The sequence below is a fragment of the Heterodontus francisci genome, chromosome 10 (assembly GCF_036365525.1).
Source record: "Heterodontus francisci isolate sHetFra1 chromosome 10, sHetFra1.hap1, whole genome shotgun sequence".
Taxonomy (NCBI): domain Eukaryota; kingdom Metazoa; phylum Chordata; class Chondrichthyes; order Heterodontiformes; family Heterodontidae; genus Heterodontus; species Heterodontus francisci.
This window is the reverse complement of record NC_090380.1, coordinates 11,646,545-11,665,573: the sequence shown is the minus strand read 5'-3', so window position 1 is coordinate 11,665,573 and position 19,029 is coordinate 11,646,545. Positions and strand designations below refer to the sequence as shown.

The 19,029-nt window shown below is 45.6% G+C and overlaps 1 protein-coding gene across 2 annotated transcripts in view; it reads right to left on the bottom strand.

Moving 5' to 3' along the window:
- pir (pirin) overlaps positions 1 to 19,029 on the bottom strand; it is a 192,073-nt gene that overhangs the window by 42,169 nt on the left and 130,875 nt on the right. For both annotated transcript variants that reach the window (XM_068039839.1, XM_068039838.1), the window contains exon 6: positions 6,516 to 6,600. In XM_068039839.1, coding sequence (XP_067895940.1) covers positions 6,516 to 6,600 — 85 coding nt within the window. The remainder of the gene's footprint in view (positions 1 to 6,515; positions 6,601 to 19,029) is intronic.

The window sequence follows — 19,029 nt, the reverse complement described above, 5'->3', positions numbered from 1 at the left end:
CCCCAGAGGGCTGTGGAGCCTCAGTCATTGAGTATCTTCAAGACAGAGATCATAGATTTCTAGATATTAAAGCTATCAAGGGATATGGGGATAGTGTGGAAAAATGGGACTGAGGTAGAAGATCAGCCATGATCCGCTTGAATGGTAGAGCAGGCTCAAGGGGCTGAATGGCCTACGCCTGCTCCTATTTCCTATGTTCCTATGTCCTAATCTTCCCAAATTCCCTACATTCTGGAAAGGTCCCAGTGGATTGGAAAACTGCAAATGTAAAATCTCTATTCAAGAACGGAGGGATACAGAAAGCAGGAAACTATAAGTCAGTTAGTCTAACATCTGTCATTTGGAAAGTGCTGGAATCCATTATTAAGGATATAGTAACAGGACATTTATTTGATTTTTTTTGATTTAGAGATACAGCACTGAAACAGGCCCTTTGGCCCACCGAGTCCGTGCCGACCATTAACCACCCATTTATACTAATTCTACACTAATCCCATATTCTGACCACATCCCCACCTGTCCCTATATTCCCCTACCATCTACCTATACTAGGGGCAATTTATAATGGCCAATTTACCTATCAACCTGCAAGTCTTCTGGCTGTGGGAGGAAACCGGAGCACCTGGAGGAAACCCACGCAGACACAGGGAGAACTTGCAAACTCCACACAGGCTGTACCCAGAATTGAACCCGGGTCGCTGGAGCTGTGAGGCTGCAGTGCTAACCACTGCGCCGCCATAATACAATCTGGCAGCGTCAACATGGTTTTATGAAAGGCAAATGGTGTTTAGCAAATTTATTAGATTTCTTTGAGGATGTAACAAGCAGGGTGGAGAAAGGGGAATCAGTTGATATGTTGTATTTGGATTTCCAAAAGGCATTCGATAAGGTGCCACATCAAAAGTTACTACACAAGATAAGAGCTCATGGTGTTGGCGGTGATATATTAGCATGGTTAGAGGATTGGTTAAGTAACAGGAAATACTATTGGGATAAATGGGCCATTTTCAGGCTGGCAAATGGTAACCAGTGGAGTGCGACAGGGATCAGTTCTGGGGCCTCAACTATTTACAGTCTATATAAACGACTTGGATGAAGTGACCAAGTGTATTGTTGCCAAATTTGTGGACAATACATCGCTAGGTAGGAAAGCAAGCTGTGAGGAGGACACAAAGATAATGCAAAAAGATATAAATAGGTTTAGTGAGTGGGCAAAAAAATTGGTAGATGGTGGAAAATGTGAGATTGTCCACTTTGGCAGGAAGAATAGAAACGCAGAATATTATTTAAACGGAGAAAGCCTGCAGAATGCTGCAGGACAGCGAGATCTGGGTGTCCCTGTACATGAATCACAAAAAATTAACATGCAGGTACAGCAAGTGATTAGAAAAGCAAATGGAATGTTGTCATTTATTGCAAAGGGGAAGGAGTATAAAAGTAGGGAAGTCTTGCTGCATCTGTCCAGGGCATTGGTGAGACCGCACCTAGAGTAAAGGCTTGCTTCCTGACCCGAACCCGACAGGACCCGACGACATGTGTCGGGTTTGGGTCGGATCGGGCCCCTCTTCCAGGTCCGGCTTTTGGGCTCGGGTTGGGTTGGGCCGGATACACACAGTAAGTGCTCTGCCGGTAAGTATTAAAAATAAAAAACTTACCTGAGCTGGGAGTCGGGGACGAAACTGAGTCTGTGCAGTGTGCGAGTGAATTCACTATGACATCATCACGCATGCGCTGCAGCTTCGTGGAGCTTCCCAGTCAGAAGGTAAGTAAAGGGATGGTCGGGTTGGGTCGGGCTGGGCTGGGGTCGGGTCGGGTCGGGATCGGGCCGAAATTGGGGGGGACTCAGGCTGGGTCAGGCTTGGGTCCGCTGTGGATTGGTAGGGTTCGGGTCGGGTTCTTTTTCCTGACCTAAGCAGACCTTTAACCTAGAGTACTGTGTGCAGTTTTGGTCTCTTTACTGAAGGACTGATATACTTACATTGGAAGCAGATCAGAGAAGGTTCAGTAAGCTGATTCCTGAGATGACGTATTGTTGCAGAGGACTCAGATGAAGACTTTGATATGGCAGTGTATGTGGCTTATGAGCATGTGCAGAAATGCTTGGTACATTGACAGGTCTGTCAGAAAGCCTGCTGCCACTGTCAAGGAGCATGGAGGCTAACTCCACCTAGGCACAGAGCATCACGCAGAGATTGGAGCCCATCCTTTGCAGCTTGGTGGCCCATGAGAACACTTGTGGACCCGACCATGATGCAGTGTTTTATGGCTGTTACAACCTCAGTGAGACGGTTAACAGTAAAACACGAGATATGAACTCCCCAGACCAATTAAAAAAATTAGGTGACAAGATCTGATATTTTATGGCTTTTATTATAAGAGCTAAACTAAAAATATCACCATTAACTAAATAGTACTTTGTAAGTAGTTAATACTCCAAATTACAAAGTTATTTTCTTCACTTATTAAAACACTTGAAAAACTCACACCACATTTATGCATTACACAGTCCTCCTTGAAGCAAAATTGTTACAGCTAAAAGTTCCAAACCCAGCTGCAAGCACTTTCACCCAGGACCTTTGAGAATAAGGTGATCTCTGGTGACTCTGTTGGTCTTTTCCTTCTCTGCAAACCCCAACTTTCAAATCAGGTTCAAGTCTTTATGTCTTCCTTACAGCCTGCAGATTTCTCAAATTCTGTAGAATTTATCCAGAATCAGAAGGTCAATAGCCGTTTTTTCGGATATGCAGAGCCCACAAGTCTGGCCGCAGCTGAACCACCTGGGCCTTCCTTTGTTTCCAGGTGTCAGCAATTGCAATTCGCAATTACATTTTCAGAGCCACTAGCTCCTTATTTATGATCTGAGAGTCTAGGAAAGTAAAACCCATTGTCCGTCAAACCTTGCATTCTTTGCTTTTCAAAAAGTTCTTTGATCTGGGCTCCTTGTTGTCCTGGCAACTAAGATTCCGACCTTGTCTTTAAGCAGAGTTGATATGAGGTCACTTGATTTCTCTGACTCCATCTTACACAACATTAAAAATCACAGTTTTTAAAACGTTATCATGCTACAAAGTTCATAACATGGCTGCTGCCTCAGTTTCCACTGTAGCACAAACAGAAACCACCCAATGTCTGCAGTGCAGGGGCTGCAGTAGAAGCTCAGACTGAGGATATGAAATCTCAGCTTGTTGCCATGGAGGCTCAGACTGCTGCCATAATGACTGTAGAGGTCAAAGGGGTTTGCTTGCATAGCAGTTCAGCAATCTGTCCTCCACACATTACTGGGATTGCTGAGGTGCCTGCCTGAGGGAGTGGCAGTGGCTCCATGGACCACAAACCCTCTGTTCACCCTCATTATTCATGCCACTTCGCCAGTGCTTTTGCTGTTGTCCCTCAATAAGCAGCCTAGACTGTTGGTGCCCATGCCAAGGTGGTGCCGTCTGAAACCAAGCATTCTTGCCCAGATCTGCTCGAGGTCATTCTGCAAGGCCAATTGTAGTCTCTGCCAATGACAGTCAGTAGTCTTTCACCAGCCCTGCTGTAGACTTCAGAGTAGCACTGTACAGAAGCACTAGGACAGGCAAAGGCACATAGAAGACAGGCACTAGGAGAATGCACGAGGGTGATTAGTTCAATTTTGTATGGAGTATTGGATGTTTTCTTGGATAAATTTAATATGGAATGTTGTTTAGTTGCGGCTTTTATTTCAGCATTGTGGTCAAGAGGTCTCTGTGATAGTCCATACCAGAGGGATGGTCAGGTGTAGGACTGTTGTACAATGAGGTTCTGGTATTGTATTCATGGGAACCTGAATTGAATTAAGGACTCATGCACAGGATGACCAGAATGTAGAGGCTGCCTTCTCCCTTCCTCCACCTCCTCCTCACCATATTCTTGGTGACAATGGCAGTTCCCTCATGGTGGTGAGGTTGTGCAGGATACAGCAGGCCACCCCCCCCCCCCCCCCCCAATCGGGACACTCACTTTGATGAGAACTGCAGGACTCCTCTAGAGTGGTCCAGGCAGTGGAACGATTCATTGGCTTGTGGAGTGGAGCCATAAGCAAGATGTTGATCGGATCATCCCTGTCGCTTAGCAGTGACCCTCTGGTTTGACGTGGTGGCTGAAAGATTGTTGAAACAGTGGACTGGTACAGAATGAAACTAACTGCACATTCAGAGAGTGGTAACCTTTGCAGTTGCAGTACGACTCAGCATTTAGACATGGTGCCCGCAAAGCCACGTGTGTGTAGTCAGTGGCTCCCTACACTAGGGGGAAGCCTGCTATCCTGACAAAGCCACATGCATGTTCCACCTGCTTCTCTCCGTCTGAGACACCACAACGAAATACCCTCCTCTTGAATAAAGAACCTCTGTCACTTCTTTGATGCAGCAATGGACTGGAAACTGGGAGATGTTAGATATGTCTATGGAGAGATCCCAACATGAAGAAATTTAGGGCCATGGTCACCTTCACAGCTACTGGCAGTGCCCTGCTCTGAGGCTGCAAGTCTTGTTCTAAGAGGTGGCAGAGTTCTGCAAGCAGCTCCTTCATGAATCGCAGGTGCCAAACACATTGCCCTGGTACATAGAATGGAACCCACCATGATGCAGCGTTTGATAACACCTCAACACTGAGTTCACCAATTTCACATATAACCACTGCTCCTAGCCTTTTTAGACAGCAGGTGCTGTTAATCTGTTAATGATTCTCCCGTTGCCATTTACAGCTCCACTAGATCCCTCTTTTATTTCTTTAGCATTACCAGCATGCTTTGTCTTGCACTATCATCCCTTTTGGCATTTATTCTCTCCTGCCTTCTGCCCGATCACAGACCTTCCCTTTGTTCTTTACTCTCCCACCTTTTCTCTGGCTCTATACTTGCTTATAAACTGTTACATCATTAACCTCTTCCAGTTCTGATGATAGGCCATCGAGCTGAAAGGTTAACTCTGTTTCTCTCTCCACAGATGTTGCCTCACCTGCTGAGTATTTTCATCATGTTCTGTTTTTATTTCAGATTTCCAGCAACCTTCTGCTTTGTAATCCCATCCTGTGAGCTGAGCTCCTAGTATTATCCTCCCCTGTGATATCTTCCCATTGATTGCTGGAGGGTTTCTGCCCCCTGGTGTGAAGAGGATGTCCCTCCTCCTGCCCACCAGAGCCTCCACGGCAGCATCAGAAAACGATGGTGAGCTCGCAGTGCTTCCTGCAGCCACGTCTTTGTATCGAAGTATTTCCCTGTTGTCTGCAGCCACAGTGTACCTCCCCTTTAAGAGGTGCTGGCTGACTTTAAGTGGTGTCAGGGACGCCTGATATATGGCCCCCGCCCCCAACAGGTATTTATTGGTTTCCTCATGGTAATCAGCACAGCAGCATGAATACTAGCAGCTGCCCCAGACAACGCCAGCAGACATGGGGCTGTGGGCACAGAACCAGCCTCGCACCAGGTGTAAAGCGTGATTAAATTTCTCGGCTGCTGTTTCACTGCCAGCCAGAATTTGCCAGGGAAATATGAGTTACCTGGTTCCTTGTTGCTGGGAAATGACACATGGTCCAGAAATGCAGCCAGTATATGAAGCTGAGCATTGATTGAAACCAGAATGGAAAATGGGTCTGTAAATACGCTCCATGGTGAGATTTATGCAACATGATGAATCCTGGTACCAAGCAAATAAGAGCCCATGATCCAGGTTTACACAGAGATTCTCACATTAATGAGAATTGGATGAATTAACCATTGAATGAGAACGACACAGGAGTGGAAATCTATATAAAACACTATTTAAACTTTGCAGACGATGCCTTTAAAAATCAAGAATTCTCAATGTGGGCTTCAGTAATGAGCAGATTCATTTAGCATGGACACTTCATTAATTAAAGTAGTTTGTACAGTTTTGGTCACCTTACTTAAGGAGGGATATACTTGCATTGGAAGCAGTTCAGAGAAGGTTCACTAGGCTGATTCCTGGAATGAAGGGGTTGTCTTATGAGGAAAGGTTGAGCAGTTTGGGCCTATACTCATTGGAGTTTAGAAGAATGAAAAGTGATCTTATTGAAATGTATAAGATTCTGAGGGGTCTTAACAGGGTAGATGCTGAGAGGATGTTTCCCCTCGTGGGGGAATCTAGAACTAGGGGTTACAGTTTCAAAATAAGGGGTCTCCCATTTAAGATGGAGATGAGGAGAAATTTCTTCTCTCAGAGGGTTGTTAATTTTTGGAATTCTCTATCTCAGAGAGCAGTGGAGTCTGGGTCATCAAATATATTCAAGGCTGAGTTAAAAATAATATTGATCTACAAGGGAGACAAGGGTTATGGGGGCAGGCAAGAAAGTGGATTTGAGGCCAAGATCAGATCAGCCATGATCTTATTGAGTGATGGAGCAGGCTCGAGGGGCTGAATGGCCTTGCCCTACTCCTATTTCTTATGCTGTTAAGAATTCTAAAGTGAAAAGTATGTTTACCCTACAGTTCTATGCACTGGAATATCAGATAACTAAATTTGATGAAGATTCACCTTTAGGAACAGGCTGCACATGTCTGGCTCCCTTTTCCAGCGTAAAGTCCAAGTACATCATTGGGGTGTGTGTGTAGACCTGTGACTGCAAAACATACAAAGAAAGATTTATCACAGTGAAAATGTTGAGTTATCTGTTTTGTAACTGAGCACTGTTGAATATAGACAAGGATTCTGATTGTACAATCCACATAGTCATTCATTCTTGATCAATGTGAATTGAAGGATGACTCATGTAATCTTTAAACACAAAAAGTGAACAAAATCAGAGCTAAAAGATAATTAAATGGGAGCTAACTGCTTGTACATGCAATAAATAGAGCAGGAGTTGTTATTGTTTTTGTATCTTTGCATTCTTCCCCTGGAGACTTGCCTGAAGTAATGGAAGGATTTCGAGGATGATTAACAGTCTGACAGGGTGGCACTGTCATTGTCTTTGTAATGTGGTGATCTTCCCTTCAAGAGTAGAGTGAAGAAATGGCAGGATTTGCAGGCTGTTTAATTTATGACAGGAGCAAGCTGAGGCCTCGCACATACAGGCAGAGTACAGAGCTTAATGTAACATTTCGATGACAGGAAAATTAGTAACTGAATTGCTGACATGAGGATACTAAGATAACCATTCTCTTTATACAAATCAGATAATACAGTAAGCCAGTAGCAAGTGCTTGCCCTGATATCAGAGAGATACAGCAGAGTGTGTTAGGCCTGAGCTCGGAGATAGTGGAGGGTGTGTTAGGCCTGAGCTTAGAGATACTGGAGGGTGTGTTAGGCCTGAGCTCGGAGATAGTGGAGGGTGTGTTAGGCCTGAGCTCGGAGATAGTGGAGGGTGTGTTAGTCCTGAGCTCGGAGATAGTGGAGGGTGTGTTAGTCCTGAGCTTAGAGATACTGGAGGGTGTGTTAGGCCTGAGCTCGGAGATAGTGGAGGGTGTGTTAGTCCTGAGCTTAGAGAGATAGTGGAGGGTGTGTTAGTCCTGAGCTTAGAGATACTGGAGGGTGTGTTAGTCCTGAGCTCGGAGATAGTGGAGGGTGTGTTAGTCCTGAGCTTAGAGAGATAGTGGAGGGTGTGTTAGCCCTGAGCTTAGAGATACTGGAGGGTGTGTTAGGCCTGAGCTCGGAGATAGTGGAGGGTGTGTTAGGCCTGAGCTCGGAGGTAGTGGAGGGTGTGTTAGTCCTGAGCTTAGGGATACTGGAGGGTGTGTTAGGCCTGAGCTCGGAGATAGTGGAGGGTGTGTTAGTCCTGAGCTTAGAGATACTGGAGGGTGTGTTAGGCCTGAGCTCGGAGATAGTGGAGGATGTGTTAGTCCTGAGCTTAGAGATACTGGAGGGTGTGTTAGGCCTGAGCTCGGAGATAGTGGAGGGTGTGTTAGTCCTGAGCTTAGAGATACTGGTGGGTGTGTTCGGCCTGAGCTCAGAGATAGTGGAGGGTGTGTTAGTCCTGAGCTTAGAGATACTGGAGGGTGTGTTAGTCCTGAGCTCAGAGAGATAGTGGAGGGCGTGTTAGTCCTGAGCTTAGAGATACTGGAGGGTGTGTTAGTCCTGAGCTCGGAGATAGTGGAGGGTGTGTTAGTCCTGAGTTTAGAGATACTGGAGGGTGTGTTAGGCCTGAGCTCGGAGATAGTGGAGGGTGTGTTAGTCCTGAGCTCAGAGAGATAGTGGTGGGTGTGATAAAGAGACCACTATCTCTCTGAGCTCAGGACTAACACACCCTCCACTATCTCTCTGAGCTGAGGACTAACACACCCGCCACTATCTCTTTGAGCTCAGGGCTAATACACCCGCCACTATCTCTCTAGATAGTGATTCTCCGCTGGTTGGAGTCATAATGGGCACAAAGGAAGATGATTGTGGTTGTTGGAAGTCAATCATCTCGGTCCCAGGACATCACTGCAGGAGTTCCTCAGAGTAGTGTCCCAGGCCCAACCAACTTCAGTTGCTTCATCTGACCTTCCCTCCATCATAAGGTCAGAAGTGGGGATGTTCGCTGATGATTGCACAACGTTCAGCACCATTTGCGACTGCTCAGATATGGCAACAGCCCATGTCCAGATGCAGCAAGACCTGGGCGACATCCAGGCTTGGACTGATAAGTGGAAGTAACAGTCACATCACACAAATTAGAATTAGAACATTACAGCGCAGTACAGGCCCTTCAGCCCTCGATGTTGCGCCGACCTGTGAAACCATCTGACCTACACTATTCCATTTTCATCCATATGTCTATCCAATGACCACTTAAATGCCCTTAAAGTTGGCGAGTCTACTACTGTTGCAGGCAGGGCGTTTCACGCCCCTACTACTCTCTGAGTAAAGAAACTACCTCTAACATCTGTCCTATATCTATCACCCCTCAACTTAAACCTATGTCCCCTCGTGTTTGCCATCACCATCCGAGGAAAAAGACTCTCACTATCCACCCTATCTAACCCTCTGATTATCTTGTATGTCTCTATTAAGTCACCTCTCCTCCTCCTTCTCTCCAACGAAAACAACCTCAAGTCCCTCAGCCTTTCCTCGTAAGACCTTCCCTCCATACCAGGCAACATCCGAGTAAATCTCCTCTGCACCCTTTCCATAGCTTCCACATCCTTCCTATAATGCGGTGACCAGAACTGCACGCAATACTCCAGGTGCGGTCTCACCAGAGTTTTGTACAGCTGCAGCATGACCTCGTGGCTCCGAAACTCGATCCCCCTACTAATAAAAGCTAACACACCATATGCCTTCTTAACAGCCCTATTAACCTGGGTAGCAACCTTCAGGGATTTATGCACCTGGACACCAAGATCTCTCTGTTCATCTACACTACCAAGAATCTTCCCATTAGCCCAGTACTCTGCATTCCTGTTACTCCTTCCAAAGTTAATCACCTCGCACTTTTCCGCATTAAACTCCATTTGCCATCTCTCAGCCCAGCTCTGCAGCCTATCTATGTCCCTCTGTACCCTACAACATCCTTCGGCACTATCCACAACTCCACCGACCTTAGTGTCATCTGCAAATTTACTAACCCACCCTTCTACACCCTCTTCCAGGTCATTTATAAAAATGACAAACAGCAGTGGCCCCAAAACAGATCCTTGCGGTACACCACTAGTAACTAAACTCCAGGATGAACATTTGCCATCAACCACCACCCTCTGTCTTCTTTCAGCTAGCCAATTTCTGATCCAAAGCTCTAAATCACCTTCAACCCCATACTTCTGTATTTTCTGCAATAGCCTACCATGGGGAACCTTATCAAACGCCTTACTGAAATCCATATACACCACATCCACTGCTTTACCCTCATCCACCTGTTTGGTCACCTTCTCGAAAAACTCAATAAGGTTTGTGAGGCACGACCTACCCTTCACAAAACCGTGCTGACTATCGCTAATGAACTTATTCTTTTCAAGATGATTATAAATCCTGTCTCTTATAACCTTTTCCAACATTTTACCCACAACCGAAGTAAGGCTCACAGGTCTATAATTACCAGGGCTGTCTCTACTCCCCTTCTTGAACAAGGGGACAACATTTGCTATCCTCCAGTCTTCCGGCACTATTCCTGCCGACAATGACGACATAAAGATCAAGGACAAAGGCTCTGCAATCTCCTCCCTAGCTTCCCAGAGAATCCTAGGATAAATCCCATCTGGCCCAGGGGACTTATCTATTTTCACACTTTCCAAAATTGATAACACCTCCTCCTTGTGAACCTCAATCCCATCTAGCCTAGTAGCCTGAATCTCAGTATTCTCCTCGACAACATTTTCTTTCTCTACTGTAAATACTGACGCAAAATATTCATTTAACACTTCCCCTACCTCCTCTGATTCCACACACAACTTCCCACTACTATCCTTGATTGGCCCTAATCTAACTCTAGTCATTCTTTTATTCCTGATATACCTAGAGAAAGCCTTAGGGTTTTCCCTGATCCTATCCGCCAATGACTTCTCGTGTCCTCTCCTTGCTCTTCTTAGCTCTCCCAATAGATCCTTCCTGGCTAGCCTGTAACTCTCAAGCGCCCTAACTGAGCCTTCACGTCTCATCCTAACATAAGCCTTCTTCTTCCTCTTGACAAGCGCTTCAACTTCTTTAGTAAACCACGGCTCCCTTGCTCGACAACTTCCTCCCTGCCTCACAGGTACATACTTATCAAGGACACGCAGTTGCTGCTCCTTGAATAAGCTCCACATTTCGATTGTTCCCATCCCCTGCAGTTTCCTTCCCCATCCTACGCATCCTAAATCTTGCCTAATCACATCATAATTTCCTTTCCCCCAGCTATAATTTTTGCCCTGCGGTATATACCTGTCCCTGCTCATCGCTAAGGTAAACCTAACCGAATTGCGGTCACTATCACCAAAGTGCTCACCTACATCTAAATCTAACACCTGGCCGGGTTCATTACCCAGTACCAAATCCAATGTGGCATCGCCCCTGGTTGGCCTGTCTACATGCCGGGCAATGACCATCTCCAACAAGAGAGAATCTAACCATCTCCCCTTGATGTTCAATGGCAATACCATCACTGAATCCCCCACTATCAACATCCTGGGGGTCACCATTAACCAGAAATTGAACTGGAGCAGCCACATAAATGCTGTGGCTGCAAGAGCAGGTCAGAAGCTGGAAATTCTACAGTGAGTAACTCACCTCCTGACTCCCCAATGCCTGTCCACCATCTACAAGGCACAAGTCAGGAGTGTGATGGAATATTCTCCACTTGCCTGGATGGGTGCAGTTCCAACAATACTCGAGAAGCTCAATATTGTCAAAGACAAAGCAGCCCGCTTGATTGGCACCCCATCCACCACCTTCAACATTCAGTCCTTTCACTACCAACACACAGTGGCAGCAGTGTGTGCCATCTACAAAGAAGCACTTGTAGCAACTCACCAAGGCTCCTTCAATAGCACCTTCCAAACCCGCGACCTCTACCACCTAGAAGGACAAGGGCAGAAGACGCATGGGAACACCACCACCTGCAAGTTCCCCTCCAAGCCACACACCATCCTGACTTGGAACTATATCGCCGTTCCTTCACTGTCACTGGGTCAAAATTCTGGAATTCCCTTCCTGACAGCACTGTGGGTGTACCTACACAATGTGGACTGCAGCGGTTCACAAAGGCAGCTCACCACCACCTTCCCAAGGGCAATTAGGGATGGGCAATAAATGCTGGCCTGGCCAGCGACACCCACATCCCATGAATGAATAAAACAAAATTTCATGCCCTCAGAACTACTTCCTCTGACTTACCCCACATATTTTCCCAGCTTCTTAAATGCAATTGTTTGTCCCACCAGTAATGTTCTATTGAACTGACCCTCCACTTTCTATTGGGGTCAACTTCAGGGCCAGTAACAGACTGAAGGTCTGACCCACTGTATTTGTGGTGCAGTTTGGTACCCAAAAAGTGTATGATTTTCAAGCTGTATAGCTTAGCAACACTGATGTTCACACCATTATAGCAGAGAGCAAATACTCAGAGAAGGAAGTCTTCAGTTGACACAGCTCTCTATGGTGCTGATCCCTATTTTACCAGCTGATCATAATCTGAGAACAGAGTAGGACCAACTGTATGCACGGTCTCCTCCCTTCAACCACATCCTAAGATGTGGTACTCATTATATTGGAAGGATAAAAGGCTGAGCAGATCTTGCTAGGATTCAAACCTCTTGGCTCTGGTAAGGCATTTAATGGAGTGAGCTGGCCAGCTCTCTACTCCATGAAACACCATGTTTTGCAGAATGCTGTGTGTTTGTTGAAAGGTTTGAGTGTGCTGAATATTTCCTTTTGTAATTGCACATATTTGTCCCATGATGTTCTTTGTAGACACATTAAAAAAATGAACTTTAAAACATCGGTTTCCTGTTTCACTCGGAAAAAAAAACCCTTCAACAATAAACAGTGGAAATGATGGGGGAGGAATGAAAGACTCACTGTAACAACAAAATGTCATATCTGGCAGTTAGTTAATAATGAAGGGACAGTATACTTTCACCGTGTAATAGATCTGTAGAATACTGTGCATTACACAATGGGCATTGCATCGAGAAAATGTAACGAAGAACAGTAGATATGAGAAAACCATCCAGTGGAGGATGGAGGAGAGAGTGAAGGTGTGAAATATCTACTGTCCAGCACACTAAGCATCATCTGAGAAGACGGAGTATAAACGTCAGACCTTGTTTGACCTATGATGCTTACAGAGTGTGTACATTAAAAACATACCATTTATGCTGTGAGGAGGAATGCAGGAGTTTGCCTTGTTAGTTTGAAGAGCTTTTCTATTTTGCTTATTGCCATGGTCAGACTGGTGGGTCTCGATTAATAATGGAGCTGTCTTCCATCCCCACTTGTGAAATGAACCTGGTATCATGGTGAGCTCTCTTCATCAATCACTTCCAGCAGTTAGTGTGCTTGTTTTCAGCCTTGTGTTTAAACTGGAATAACCTCTCTCCAAACTAACGCAGCTGTCTGTTTTATTTGGCATGGCTCTCCTTTTATTTATTTTTCAACACGAATAAACTTTCTGAACTGGCTCTGTTCTAATGGTTAAAAGGGAAGAAATAACAAAATAAAATTTCTCTTTTCCCAATAGATCACAGGTCACCCCAACCATTATCGTCTATCTTTGGTGTGGTTTGCTATTAAACAGGAAAAATAAACTTGTTCCTTCATTTAAGCTTTTCCCCCAACTTGTAAAAGCTTTCGCTGTTTTATTTTCATTTCGCATTAATATGTTTCGCCACCCTCAATGTGTAATTCATTTCCAAAAGTTACAGAACATTTTCAAAATTGAAGGCACTCATTTGTCTTCCAGACAAGGTTGAACTGAATCTTTTTACAAGTCAACACAAAGTCTTTACAAGTTAAACAAGGTGGCCTGGTCTCCCTCACACCATACCCAGGTCTGCAACACATCATCCACTAACCAATCCAAAACAGCTCTCACTCATATCATTGTAGTTACAAATCTTTACTGTCTGACAGGATGCAGTACAATAGTTTCTCAAATCCCACCATCAAAACTTCTTTAAATACTCTCAACTGTCAAGCTTATTTCCACTGTTAGTTTCAATTAGAAAGACAGAGACCATCTCTGCCTCCTGCTCACCAATGTTTCATAAATAGTTTCATTTATCATCAAGCTGTGACCATGTATGGCATGATTCCCAGTGATAAACAACAAAATCTGTCTCTTCCTGAATTGAGGGATTGCCAGAACCTACCACACTGACCCCTGATTCATTCAATCTCTGTAAAACCAATATTGCTCTTGGAACAGCATAAAAGGCAGAGATTCTGTCCTGCTGTGCCTATGTCTAGAGAAAAACCTCTGAATTTACATTCCAGCTGTTTAACAGAACACTTTTGTAGGTCAGTGTGAACTCATTCCTTTGTTCTCTCCTCATTCTTTCTCTTTCACTTTTCTCTGAGATACACATCCCATGGACACCAGGCAACATCCAGAATTATCCAGAGTGGCCAAAAAGGGAGGAGAGTCGGGGTCAGGTGAGGAGGTCGGGGGTTGTGAGTGGATCAATGGCCAGCCGAGAAGGTCAGAGGTAGGATCAGAGAGGAAATCAGGTGTCAAGGAGGATCGGGGGTTGGGAGAAATGATTGGAGATTGAGGGGATGATCAGGGGTCGGAAGAGCAGATTGGGGTGATGATCGGGGTGGGGAGACGATTAGGGCTCGAGGCCGGGGTTAAGGATTGTTGGTCGGGGAGGAGGATGAGTGGGAATGGTGAAGAGGTAGAGGGGGATCAGCAGAGGAGTCAGGGAAAGGGGGTTAAATGTGGTTTCTGGAGCAGCAGAAGTGTTTGTGTTCAGATAGGTTACTCAGCTTTTTTTGCTGGCAAGTCCAAGGCCTCGTTTCCCTGCCTCGGGTGATAACAATCTAGGAGAGGGGGCCTCAAACAGGTGCTGGGCCCCTAATTTGTAAATACAAAGGGACTAATACTTGCTTTAGGCATGGGTAAAGGAGTCCTTTTATTTGTACTTACTGAATATGGCGGGCCCTGTACTTCTGGTCAGAAAAATGCACACACTTTCTGCCTGCCAACTTGGTACCTTAGTAGCCCAAGTAGTGCCTGAAAAATGGATGCTGCAAGATCCAATTTCTCGGTGATAAATTATAGGAGTAATACATTCCATGCACAAGGAGTTGAAAATGTACTGATTCTTGGCTAAATTTAACGAATTCTCTCTCAAAAATAGTCATGACTTAGTAAGGCTGTGATTGCTGGTCCCTCCGGAAACTGAATTAGTTGAGGTGAGTCCACACAGTGCAAGTTGTACCTTTCATTAAAAAGGGAGCGAAGGATAGACCGAATAATTACAGGCCAGTCAGTCTAACCTCAGTAGTGGGCAAACTATTGGAATCTATTCTGAGAGACAGGATAAACTGTCATTTAGAAAGGCACAGGTTAATCAAGGATAGTCAGCATGGATTTGTTAAGGGAAGATCTTGTTTGACCAACTTGATCAAATTTTTTGAAGTAGTAACAAGGAAGGTAGATGAGGGGTAGTGCAGTTGATGGGGTTTACATGGATTTTAGCAAGACATGGCAGACCGGTTAAAAAAATAAAATTCCATGGGATCCAGGGAAATGCAGCAAGGTGGATACAAAATTGGCTCAAAGGGTAAAATTGAAACAAAGGGTAATTGTTGACGGCTGTTTTAGCGACTGGAGGGCTGTTTCCTGTGTCGTTCCGCAGGGCTCAATACTGGGTCCCCTGCTTTTTGTGGTATATATTAACGACTTGGATGTAAATGTAGGGGGCATGATGAAGAAGTTTGCAGATCATACAAAGATTAGCTGTGTGGTAGATAGCAAGGAGGATTGCTGTAGGCTGCAGGAAGATATTGATGGTCTGGTCAGATAGGAAGAAAAGTGGCAAATGGAATTCAACCTGGAGAAGTGTGAGGTGATGCATTTGGGGAGGTCAAAGAAGGCAAAGGAATACACGATTAATGAGAAAATACTGAGAAGTGTAGAGGAAGTGAGGGACCTTGGAGTGAATGTCCAAAGATCCCTGAAGGTCGCAGGACAGGTTGATAAGGTGGTTAAGAAGGCATATGGAATCCTTTCCTTTATTAGCTGAGGTATAGAATATTTCAGAAATCATTGGTTAGTCCACAACTTGAATACTGTGTGCAATTCTGGTCACCTCATTACAGAAAGGATGGAATTGCACTAGAGAGGGTACAGAGGAGATTTACGAGGATGGTGCCAGGACTGGAACAATGCAGCTATGAGGAAAGATTGGATAGGCTGGGGTTGTTCTCCTTGGAACAGAGAAGGCTGAGGGGAGATCTGATTGAAATGAACAAAATTTTGAGGGGCCTGCATAGAGTGGAGGTGAAGGGTTTATTCACCTTACCAGAGAGGTCAGTGACGAGGGGGCATAGATTTAAAGTGATTGGTAGAAAAATTAGAGGGGAGATGAGGAAAAGCTTTTTCACCCAGAGGGTGGTGATGGTCTGGAACGCACTGCCTGAAAGGGTAGTTGAGGCAGAAAGCCTCAACTCATTCAAAAGGAGTCTGGATAAGCACCTCAAGTGCTGTAAGCTGCAGGGCTATGGAGCAGATGCTGGAAGGCGGAATTAGAATAGGTGGATCAAAGAACGAAGAATAGTACAGCACAGGAACAGGCCAACCGACCCTCCAAGCCTGCGCCGATCTTGATGCCTGTCTAAACTAAAACCTTCTGCACTTCCGGGGACCGTTTCTCTCTATTCCCATCCTATTCATGTATTTGTCAAGATGCCTCTTAAACGTCGCTATGGTACCTGCTTCCACCACCTCCCCCGGCAGCAAGTTCCAGGCACTCACCACCCTCTGTGTAAAAAACTTGCCTCGCACATCCCCTCTAAACTTTGTCCCTCGCACCTTAAACCTATGTCCCCTAGTAACTGACTCTTGAACCCTGGGTAAAAGCTTCTGACTATCCACTCTGTCCATGCCGTTCATAACTTTGTAAACCTCTATCATGTCGCCCCTCCACCTCCGTCGTTCCAGTGAAAACAATCCAAGTTTATCCAGCCTCTCCTCATAGCTAATACCCTCCAGACCAGGCAACATCCTGGTAAACCTCTTCTGTACCCTCTCCAAAGCCTCCACGTCCTTCTGGTAGCGTGGCGACCAGAATTGCACACAATATTCTAAGTGCGGCCGAACTAAAGTTCTGTACAGCTGAAGCATGACTTGCCAATTTTTATACGCTGTGCCCGACCGATGAAGGCAAGCATGCCGTATGCCTTCTTGACTACCTTATCCACCTGCGTTGCCACTTTCAGTGACCTGTGGACCTGTACGCCCAGATCTCTCTGCCTGTCAATACTCCTAAGGGTTCTGCCATTTACTGTATACTTCCCACCTGCATTAGACCTTCCAAAATGCATTACCTCACATTTGTCCGGATTAAACTCTATCTGCCATTTCTCCGCCCAAGTCTCCAACCGATCTATATCCTGCTGTATCCTCTGACAATCCTCATCACTATCTGCAACTCCACGAACCTTTGTGTCTCCAAACTTACTAATCAGACCAGCTACATATTCCTCCAAATCATTTATATATACTACAAATAGCAAAGGTCCCAGCACTGATCCCTGCGGAACACCACTAGTCACAGCCCTCCAATCAGAAAAACAGCCTTCCACTGCTACCCTCTGTCTTCTATGACCGAGCCAGTTCTGTATCCATCTTGCCAGCTCACCTCTGATCCCGTGTGACTTCACCTTTTGTACCAGTCTGCCATGCGGGACCTTGTCAAAGGCTTTACTGAAGTCCATATAGATAACATCCACTGCCCTTCCCTCATCAATCATCTTCTTCACTTCCTCAAAAAACTCAATTAAGTTAGTGAGACACAACCTCCCCTTTACAAAACCATGCTGCCTCTCGCTAATAAGTTTGTTTGTTTCCAAATGGGAATAAATACTGTCCCGAAGAATCCTCTCTAATAATTTCCCTACCACTGATGTAAGGCTCACCAGCCTATAATTTCCTGGATTATCCTTGCTACCCTTCTTAAACAAAGGAACAACACTGGCTATTCTCCAGTCCTCAGGGACCTCACCTGGTGCCAATGAGGATACAAAGATTTCTGTCAAGGCCCCAGAAATTTCTTCCCTTGCCTCCCTCAGTATTCTAGGGTAGATCCCATCAGGCCCTGGGGACTTATCTACCTTAATGCTTTGCAAGACACCCAACACCTCCTCCTTTTTGATAACGACATGGCTGAGACTATCTACACTCCCTTCCCGAGACTCATCATCCACCAAGTCTTTCTCTTCGGTGAATGCTGATTAAAAGTATTCATTTAGTACCTTGCCCATTTCTTCTGGCTCCACACATAGATTCCCTCCTCTGACCTTGAGCGGGCCAACCCTTTCCCTGGTTACCCTCTTGCTCTTTATATATGTATAAAAAACCTTGGGATTTTCCTTAATCCTGTTTGCCATGACTTTTCATGACCCCTTTTAGCCCTACTAACTCCTTGCTTAGGTTCCTTCCTACTGTCTTTATATTCCTCAAGTGCTTCGTCTGTTCCCAGCCTTCCAGCCCTTTCGAAGGCTTCCTTTTTCTTTTTGACTAGGCTCACAATATCCCGGGTTATCCAAGCTTCCCAAAACTTGCCAAACTTATCCTTCTTCCTCACAGGAACATGCTGGTCCTGGATTCTAATCAACTGACATTTGAAAGACTCCCACATGTCAGATGTTGATTTACCCTCAAACAGCCGCCCCCAATCTAAATTCTTCAGTACCTGCCTAATATTGTTATAATGAATTTGGCCTAACCATCAGCCTCAAGAAAACGAACATCATGGGGCAGGATGTCAGAAATGCTCCATCCATCAATATTGGCGACCACGCTCTGGAAGTGGTTCAAGAGTTCACCTACCTAGGCTCAACTATCACCAGTAACCTGTCTCTAGATGCAGAAATCAACAAGCGCATGGGTAAGGCTTCCACTGCTATGTTCAGACTGGCCAAGAGAGTGTGGGAAAATGGCGCACTGACACGGAACACAAAAGTCCGAGTGTATCAGGCCTGTGTCCTCAGTACCTTGCTCTACGGCAGCGAGGCCTGGACAACGTATGCCAGCCAAGAGCGACGTCTCAATTCATTCCATCTTCGCTGCCTTCGGAGAATAATTGGCATCAGGTGGCAGGACTATATCTCCAACACAGAAGTCCTTGAAGCGGCCAACACCCCCAGCTTATACACACTACTGAGTCAGCGGCGCTTGAGATGGCTTGGCCATGTGAGCCGCATGGAAGATGGCAGGATCCCCAAAGACACATTGTACAGCGAGCTCGCCACTGGTATCAGACCCACCGGCCGTCCATGTCTCCGTTATAAAGACGTCTGCAAACGCGACATGAAATCGTGTGACATTGATCACAAGTCGTGGGAGTCAGTTGCCAGCATTCGCCAGAGCTGGCGGGCAGCCATAAAGACAGGGCTAAATTGTGGCGAGTCGAAGAGACTTAGTAGTTGGCAG